The sequence below is a fragment of the Suricata suricatta genome, chromosome 8 (assembly GCF_006229205.1).
Source record: "Suricata suricatta isolate VVHF042 chromosome 8, meerkat_22Aug2017_6uvM2_HiC, whole genome shotgun sequence".
Taxonomy (NCBI): domain Eukaryota; kingdom Metazoa; phylum Chordata; class Mammalia; order Carnivora; family Herpestidae; genus Suricata; species Suricata suricatta.
Window position 1 is genome coordinate 2,495,745 of NC_043707.1, and position 9,281 is coordinate 2,505,025.

Below are 9,281 nucleotides of genomic sequence, written 5' to 3' on the forward strand. Positions count from 1 at the left end.
CCCGAGGGACCCTGGGCGTGGGGAAGCTGGGGCAGGAAGCACAACCATGAAATCTTTGGATAAGCTTCTTGCAGCCAGAGGGTGTAAACGTTCTCACTGTCCAGCCTTTCCTGAAGTGTTACCATTTTTAGGAAGTCCAAGTCCTCAGTGGGTGTTTGTCTCACTGAGCTGTGCCTTATTTCAGTTGAATAATGCAAGAGAGAAAGGATCTGGTGGTGGATTTTTTTAAAGGGGAAGTAAGGCAGGATTTTCATATACATTTTTCTCTCATTAAGAGGAAGATAGTAAAGTTCATGTGACCTTGTTTTTGACGTGCACAGTTTTTCTGCTCTTGGTGCTTCAGGATGAAGATCATTTTAGTGATTTTTAGTCCAACCCCCTCCCCCACCATGGCCTCAGTTACCAAACATGGTAGAAGCGAGGTGAAAACTAGAAAAATTCAAGACAGGAAACTGCTGAGGGCTGGGATCTGAGTCAAGGAGAAAGCTTATCGAGACCCGGTGAGAACACGGAGCCTCTGTAACCTGCTGTTGCCCTGAGCTGTGCTCATGCAGAGTCGGGGGAGAAACTGTGAGAGCCAGCAGTTGCTACAGCTTTTTTCTGTTCCCCTAATTTTCCCAGATTTCCCAGTCAATACCTTGTGGACAGTTGGTAGCTCAGCATCTTTACGTCTCTCTGTCAGTTTCCTTAGTGTCTCATACTTCCCAACGTCTGTAGTCTCTTTTTTCTTCTTTGTATCATCAGCCCCCCTGTCCAGAAGTAAGTTCTGTGGTAACAGATGGGGATTATTTTTTTCTATCTTGCAGTCCAAGAGCTCGGAAAAGAGGCAGCGAGTGCTCTTCAGAGAAACTGTAGATTTTCTGGGCTTCAGGATGAGGGCAGCAGACTTATAGTCCTTGGGCATGTCCCACAATGAATTTTGGGATACACGCCGTGAACTTCAAAAATATCTGAGCTGGAATTCTCATAACGAAACTGATCCTGTATGTGGGACAGGTAAGGCAGGATGTGCTAATTACTAATTCCTGGGAAATGTGATATGAACTTGTGCAGTCAGTACATTGTGAGCATTTCTGTAACTCAGCACTGTGGATCCATAAATGGACACTACAGCAATGACAAGCCCCCCTTCCCTCCAGGTATCAGTAGAGTAGACCAGTGGTGGGTGAAGTTGGGCATTGGCCCAAGGTGCAGAAATGTCCACACTCCTGAACTCTGTTCTTTAGAAAGTTGAGAAAATACAGAAGGAATTGAGATGAGAAATTGGTAATCAGTGGCCCGAATATAAACACAATTGTGTATCAGGGAAAACAAATAATAAAAAACTGATATATTTTATTGGATGCAGGATTCTCTGAGTACTTTGTTTTCAAATATGTTTACCTTTTGCCTGATTGAGAACCATTTTTTTTATGAGAGGAAACTAAAAAGGGTTTGTCTCATGGACTCACTTATGAAAACCAGGGAGCCTGCTTAGGTGTCAGTAGGTATTTGGCTCTTGTTTGCAATGAGAAGGTCAGTTTAACACACCACACACCTTTGCCAAAATGTCTTGTCTCTAATGAAAGAATTGGTATCTTCTGTATTTTAGAAATGCGGTTAGGATGTTCACAGAAGTGAGAGAAATTTTCTCTGCCTTCTTTCCTCCCACAGCTGTGCCGGTTCCGCAGATCCTAGCGTTTCCTGCACAGACACCGAAATGGCACCTGAGCTCGTCTTGCCTGAGTCCCAGGTGAGCTGTGCAGCCCAGCCTTTGAGGGCTGCCTGTCCCTGCTGCCCATGACCCACACTCCCAGCTCACAGGTATTTTAGCCTCAGTGTTTTCCCTGGGGACCTGACCACCTGTTAGACTGTTGATGATCCCTTACTTTTTTTTCCTTTTTGCTTTCTTGCTTTAAAACAAACAAACAAACATGTGCTGTTAATTCTTTGAGTGCCCAGAGTCTGCCATGGCCAGATAGTAGGACTGCAGCTTTAGTTGCAGGTAATGAGCTGACGCCCATTCTCTTCTTTAGATCTCATTGACATTTGAAGAAGTGGCTCTGTATTTTTCCCAGGAAGAATGGGAGTTCCTGAATCCCATGCAGAAGGCCCTCTACAATGATGTAATGCGAGAAAACTATGAGACTGTCATCTCTCTAGGTAAAGAATCTCTGTTTCCTGTTGGGTGGAAGGTGAATGATCTGTCATATTCTCTGCTTACTGAGAATGAATGTCCTCCTGTCAGAGGCTGTGTTCTAGTAACTGGTTTTTTCTAAACTAGGTAATGTGGTCAAAGGAGGGATATATTCAAATCACCGGGGAGCTTTTTTCAAGTGTACATGCTGATTCCTTATGCTAGAATTATTGGTCTGTTTCTCCTTTCCAAATCTGCTCTTCTTTTCCATTTCCCATCCCCGTACAGGTACCGTCACTCACGCAGTATGACAGGCCTGAAAAACATGGTCATTCTTTATTGTGGTTTTGTCGTCACACCCCCTTCTAACCCAGCACTGTCCTTTTGGCTCCACCTTCACAAGGTAGCCTGAGTGTAACTGTTTCATTCTTTATGACTTTAAACTCCTAATCAGATCATGAAATTTCTCTGCTGTAAACTTTGCAAACATGTATTTGCAAACATTCACAATAAAACCTGAGGTGCCCAGGAGCCTACAGGGTGCGGCTGTCCTTCACCTCCCCACCCTCATGTCCTCCATGATGTCCTGCTTAGCTCTCTTTATCCATACTGACTTTGCTGTTGCTTGAATTCACCAAGCTAATCACTGCCTTCCATCTCTTCTTCTGACACACCGGACTCTGAGTTCTACCCTTTTAAATACCTCTAATTTTTGCGCAACTCAGAACATATTCTATCATATCAAAAAAGTGAGATTTTCTGTTATTGACTTCTGCTATTGAATTCTGAAGACAACCTGGTGGGTACCCAGTTTCAGCAATTAGCATGTGCTTGATTCTTGTTTACTACGAGAAGGTCACTACTACGGAGTGCTTAACTTTTGTACACATGTCCTATCTGTACTAAAAGAAGGTGAATCTTTTGTATGAAAAAAATTTTCTTTTAAGTTATTTGTTTAAGAGAGATACCATAGGGGAGGGGCAGAGAGAGAGAGAGAATCCCAAGCAGACTCCGCACCATCAATGCAGAATTCAGCTCGGGGCTTGAACTCGCCAAACCATGAGATCATGACCCAAACTGAAACTGAGAGTTGGAGGCTTAACCAGTCAAGCTCTTCAGGTGCCCCAGAATCGTTTGTATTTCAGAAATGAGGCAAGGATGTTCATGGGTGTGAGAGATTTGCTCTACCTTTTTTCTACCCACAGCTGTGCCTCTTCACCAGATTCTAGCCTTTTCTGAGAAGGCAAATGCCAAAGACTGGACAGTGACGCCTGACCTCGTCTTGTCTGAGTCCCAGGTGAGCTGTGCAGCCCAGCCATTGAGGGCTGCCTTTCCCTGCTGCCCATGACCCACGCTGCCCACCAGGTGCTCACAGGTGTGTTAATCATGATGTTCTCCTTGGGGATGTGGGCACTTCCTAGGCTGTTGATGATCCCTTGCCTTTTTCCTTTGTGCCTTAATCGGTATACAGAAAAAAAAAAAAAAAGTGCTATTAATTTCTAGAGTGCCCAGAGTCTACCATGGGCCGGATGGTAGCGTTGCTTCTCTAATGGCAAGTACTGAGCTGAAGCCCATTGTCTTCTTCAGAACTTGTTGACATTTGAAGAAGTGGCCATGTATTTTTCCCAGGAAGAATGGGAGTTACTGGATCCCACTCAGGAGGCCCTCTACAATGATGTAATGCGGGAAAACTATGAGACTATCATCTCTCTAGGTAAGATCTCCCTTTCCCATTGGGTAGAAGTTGAGTAATCATCATATTCTCTGCTTACTGGGAATGTACTCCTGTCAGAGGCTCTGTTCTAGTAAATGATTGTTTCTAAGCTAGATAATGTGTGGACGAGGGAAAGATATATCCACATCACCCAGGGAGCTGTTTCCAAGTGCAAATTCATTACCTTATGTAGATTTCTTCATTTATTTTTCCTCCTCCTTCCCCATATCTGTTCTCATATTTTTCCACCTAAGTAAAGTGCATTCATCCAGTTCTAGGAGGAAAGAACATATGGTCGTTCTTTATAATGATCTTACCGTTGTACCCCATTTTAATGTATCAGTGTCCTTTTGATTCCACAGTGTAGCCTGAGTACCAGCGTGTCTCAGTCCCTGTGCTCTTAGCCTCCTGGCTTAAGGCAGCAGCATATCTAACCAAACTGACCTCAGTACTTCCTGGCTGGTGCCCCAGCTACCATTCTTCCCCTCCCCGCCCCTTCTCCTGTTTTCCATGCAGCAGCCAGTGTCTTTTAAAAACTGATCATATCATGGCATTTCCCATTTCAGTACCATAGGATTTCTCATCATGTTCAGAATTAAATCCAGACCTTACGGAAGTGCTTAGTAGGATCTTGCAGGATCTGACTCTACCCACCTCCCCACCCTCATCTCCTGCTACTGTGTCCTTGCTCAATCCTCTTGATCCTTATGGATCTTTCTGTTTTTTGAACTTGCCACACACATTTCTACCTTCCCCTTTTCTCTGTCTGGCACATGTTCTGCCACATATTCAATCTCCCTTTTATATTTCTCCTCCAGTATCACTTTTTCAAAGAGGCCATCCATACAACCTCATCTAAAATAGCTTCAGGGAAGCAGAATCTTAAATGCTGAGACTTATCCTGTTTTACTTTTCTTAAAACATTTATCACGTGTTGATAAGTTTGTTTATTACTGTTTGCTTGTCTCATTCTCCCACTAGAAGGTAAGCTCCATGAGGTCGGGGTCCTTTGCCTAACTTACTCACCACTGTATCAGTAGCTCAAGGAGAGTGCCTGGCACATTATAGCCAGTCAGGACACGTGGACTGAATGACCGAGTGATGAATGCTTCCCAGTTTAGCAGTGTGTAATTAGAGAAGTTCCACTAAGGGATTCTGGTGTGTTTCTTCCACCGGGACAAGAACCAGTGAACTAATAAGAGTGGGGAAAATCTTCCCTGTTCTGGTGTGTGGTGCTCAAGAGCTAAGGAAACAGTTACTATTACCATGACAGGACTCACTGGTGCATGTGATATGTGTCCCACTGACCTTCACCTTGCTCTGCCAGACTCGGGCCAATCCTAAGGAGTTAATAGGACTAGTCTGTATTCCCTGCAGCCTCTCGGGTTTGGTTCCATTTTGTTTAATACGGGGTAATCTTGCTGGCAGAAGAGGGGCATTGTGGATGGCTTCCCATGCTCCTTCACCTTTCCGTGGATCCAGCTTAGATATATGTATCCACCCCCAGATGGAGGATCGTGTTCACCTGATACCGGATATGAGAGTCTATCCATTGACCATTTGGTTAAAGCACTGTACGCTGCCCTTTGCCTCAAGTAGTATGGCGTTGGTGGACCGTTGTCCAGCTGACAGTCTTTGATCTTATTTTTTCCATTTCACAGCTTTATTTGTGCTCCCCAAACCTAAAGTGATCTCTTATCTAGAGCAAGGGGAAGAGCCGTGGGTTCAAGGGTCCACAGAGTTCAAGGACAGTCCTGGAGAGCTGCCTACAGGTAAATTACCATGCAAAGAGGATCAATGTGCCTTGATAGCAACCTTTGCAGGGTTTAACATTTAAACTTCTGTTTATCTGCATTTTGTAAGTCAATAATCATTGGATTTTTCTCTCCGTTTCTGTAGTTGTTTTGCTCTGCCATACAGTGGGCTGACTGTTGTGTTTGTTCTGACAGGAATAAAGCACAAAAGTGGCACTGAAAACCACCAGCCTATATGTCTTTCTGATTTAGAATTACAATCACCAAGAGACATAGTATCAAAAAAGGCCCAAGCAAAAGTTCCCCCGAAAACAACAGGCAAAGAAAACCATGGTGATACACACAGGATGGGAAAGTGGCACCAAGAGTTTCCAGTGAATCAAACAAAGGAACTTTCAATCTGGGAAGAAGAGCTTCAGAGACTGATGGACCTTCACAAGAAAGCCCGTGCAGTAGAGAAGCCTTTTACATGCCAGGAGTGTCGGAAAAACTTCAGACTGACTTCTGATCTTACTAAACACAAAAAAATTCACACTGAAGTGAAGCCGTATAAATGTCAGCATTGTGGTAAGAGCTTTAGAGGGAAATCAGATCTTAATAAGCACATAACAATACACCAAGGAATAAAACCATATAAATGTTCCTGGTGTGGGAAAAGCTTCAGTCAAAATTCAAATCTCCGTACACACCAAAGAACTCACACTGGAGAGAAACCCTTTATGTGTTATGTATGTGGAAAGAAATTCAGTCAGAATTCCCACCTTACTAAACACCGGAGAACGCACATGTAGCATCAGCTTGAGAAACTAGGAGGCAGTCAAGCCTTATTACATACCGAACATGCCACTACTGAATAGAAACTATACAGAGTCCTTAGTCTGAAGAGATTCACCAAGTAGAGCTTAATTCTGATGTTAATGTAAAAATACGAGATTATGAAGCTTGAGTAATTCTATATCGATGGAAAATTTGGTGATATAAACATGTTTCTGAGAAAGGAATCAAGGTTGACTCTGCAGGGGATGCATTAATTTTGTACTACTTGGATTTTTACATATAAATCTTCAGGGAATTCCTTGCAAGAAAGGCATTCGAAGAACTTTCTGAATAAGGAATGTACTATTTTGTGATTGTATTTGGCAGCAAATTCACATTCAAATAGAAAAATACATCCATGAATTAATCAGTCTTTTGTGATCATCATGTTGGTTTTGCATTGATTTTCCAGCCACTTTTCAACATAAATGATAGAAACATTTGTAGCATGGTCTTCCAAATGAAAAAGCAATATGTAGCATGTCTGATTGCCTACCATTACCTTCAAGGTAGTAGACCTACCCATTTCAAGAGTCCCATGGGGCAAAAATGAGTTCTATTGTTGAATTTTCCAAGAACCAAATTGGATTTTCTTTCTCTCCCTTATCATTGGACACTGTTCCCAGAGATGGACATCTTTTGAATTCCTTTTTTTTTTGTTTTTGTTTATTTGTTTGTTTATTTTGAGAGAGTAAGAGACAGTGCGAGTAGGAGAGGGGCAGAGAGGGAGAGAGGGAGAATTCCAAGCAGGCGTTGCACTATCAGCACAGATTCTGATGCAGGGCTTAACTCAGAAACCATGCATCATGACCAGAGTTGAAGTTAAGAGTCTGATACTTGACCAGCTGAGCCCCCTGGGTGCCCCAGGATTCCTTCTTGAATATTTTAGCAACTTTAGCTCTTAAATCCTTTTAGCCCATTTTTACTGGGACGAAATGCTATTTACTTCACCAACAGGAATCTGTCAGAAGGAACACTGCACTAAATTTGACTTCTCACTGGTGATGGTCGATAAAGGAAAGCGTCAGTAATATCGTGTGGAAACAGGTTAGAATTTTTAGCCATGTTATATATTATATGTAATGAAGAGTTGTCTGCAATAAAGGAAACTATAGACATTTTTTCCTCTGACGAAGTCAACAGTAAATATTAGCAATTTCCTGAGGTTTAAAGGGAAATTTGTGGTAGTTCAGAATCAACTCAAGTTTTTGTTTACTCTTAATTTGCCTTTCGTTTTCAAGAACAAAGAAAGGGTTAGGTTTAGGAAGTTGTGTGTGCTGCAGGCTGGAAGCAGTTCACTGTGTGTGGAAGACTGGGTTCCCAAGAGGAAAGTTAGGGAACTGCTGAGTGGTGGGTAAGGTTGGATGAATCTGCATGCATTTTGATTGTCTTACACTGTAAACTATTCTCAAGCAGACAGGGTCTACCCGGCTCTGTTTTTTGCACAGAGCATTTAACAACAGCCTTAGGTGATCAGTGAGAGATGACTGAAAATCTCTATAGGCTGTGAATCTTGTCTACAGCAATGCCTCACATGTATTTTTGTTAGAGCTTTGTGGTTGTTTCAAGTCTTAGCCCAGCGGCTTCACTGGATCCCTCTTCACTCAGGCTCCACGTTGGGCGCCAATTGTCTTAGTCCGGCGGCCGGGCCGCTCGTCCGCCCCGTCCGCTGCTTCCCTCCCAGGCTGGAGCGGCACTTGCAGGTGCCACGGTGTGCTAGCTTGCCAGGTCCAGGCGCACTCGTCCCCGGCTTTGAGCGCGCCTCCGTCGCGGGTCCTTCTCCTGAGGGAGGGAGAGAAAAGGGGGGGCAGGAGAGGGAGACGCAGAGAGTAAAGACGGCACTCACGGTTTCGGATCAGGCGAAAGAGAGAGAGCTTTATTCAGAAAACTGTCTCTTATAAAGGTTTCAAGGCGGGAAAACAAAGTAACTGACCAAGGTCAGTTACCAGGTAAAGAGAGTCAAATGCATATCAAAAGAAAAGCCCAGATTTGCCTCAGCAATGCTGGGAAGGGGGCAGTTAGCACTGAATAATCCAAAATACGGTTTTGATCTTTTGTGCACCTTGGCCGCTCCACGTCTGGCCCAGCATGACAGACGCCAAAGTTGTTTTGACCAGGAAATGGCAGTCTCCAGCCTCTAGATGCAAATCTTGTTTACTGGTTCACTCTCTGGAGAGTGATAATCCTTGCCTGAGGCAGACAGAACACTTGGCAGCCCCCGACAGTTTCAGGAAAGTTGTTAGACGATCTCTTCCAAATGCCTTATAAAGGAGGAAGTTAAGGTCTCGATACAGGGGCTGTTTAGACCCTATAACTAGTGGGACTGTTGGCTGTCACTTAGCTGCATTGGTCAGGCCTGAAGGCAGGATTTGCAGGATGGGTGTGTATGTGAACCCTCCAGGGCCAGGCTCGGTGGCGTTGTGTTGTGTCTATCTCTAGTCACAAAACATTCCTGTGGCTTGACTGGTTACTGAGACACTTAAGTCTCCATGTTCTCTGTGAAAGAGAGAAAACTGTGTTTCAACTCAGGGTTATTCTAGGGGTTAGAGGGGCTGGTGAAGGAAGTGCACCCTACAGCCTGGCCTAGTAGTAGGTGCTCACTGTGTATTTTTTCCCTTTTCCCTGCTCCCCAGTGATGTGCTGGGCAGCTGATCACACTTAGGAAGCAGATGCGTTTGTGTACTGCTGGTGTGCTAATCCTCAGCTGATTTGGTCTTTGGCTTCAGTGCTCTATGGTGTAAGTCACCTGCCCTGTTGGTCTGGCGTCCTCAGAGAGACACTATTTTCTTTCCCAAGATGAACTACGCCAAATAAGATTTCTTAAGCACAGCCAGCTCTGAAGCTCCCGTCTGCATAGCTGTTACCCAACACCCTCATCCTT

The 9,281-nt window shown here is 44.0% G+C and overlaps 1 protein-coding gene across 4 annotated transcripts; it reads left to right on the forward strand.

The window, feature by feature from the left end:
- The first annotated feature begins 9 nt into the window (after positions 1 to 9).
- LOC115298550 (zinc finger protein 75A-like) lies at positions 10 to 6,770 on the forward strand. Of its 4 annotated transcripts, XM_029947494.1 has the most exons (8): positions 13 to 500; positions 807 to 996; positions 1,654 to 1,732; positions 2,016 to 2,142; positions 3,322 to 3,413; positions 3,704 to 3,830; positions 5,492 to 5,602; positions 5,780 to 6,770. In XM_029947494.1, exons 2-8 carry the CDS (start codon positions 986 to 988, stop codon positions 6,373 to 6,375), a joined length of 1,143 nt encoding a protein of 380 aa, XP_029803354.1. In that variant the 5' UTR covers positions 13 to 500; positions 807 to 985; the 3' UTR covers positions 6,376 to 6,770. The 4 variants fall into 4 exon arrangements, with proteins under 4 accessions (XP_029803356.1, XP_029803355.1, XP_029803354.1 ...); XM_029947495.1 differs by having other exon boundaries at positions 12 to 996; positions 2,058 to 2,142; XM_029947493.1 differs by having other exon boundaries at positions 13 to 996.
- The last annotated feature ends 2,511 nt before the right edge of the window (positions 6,771 to 9,281 follow it).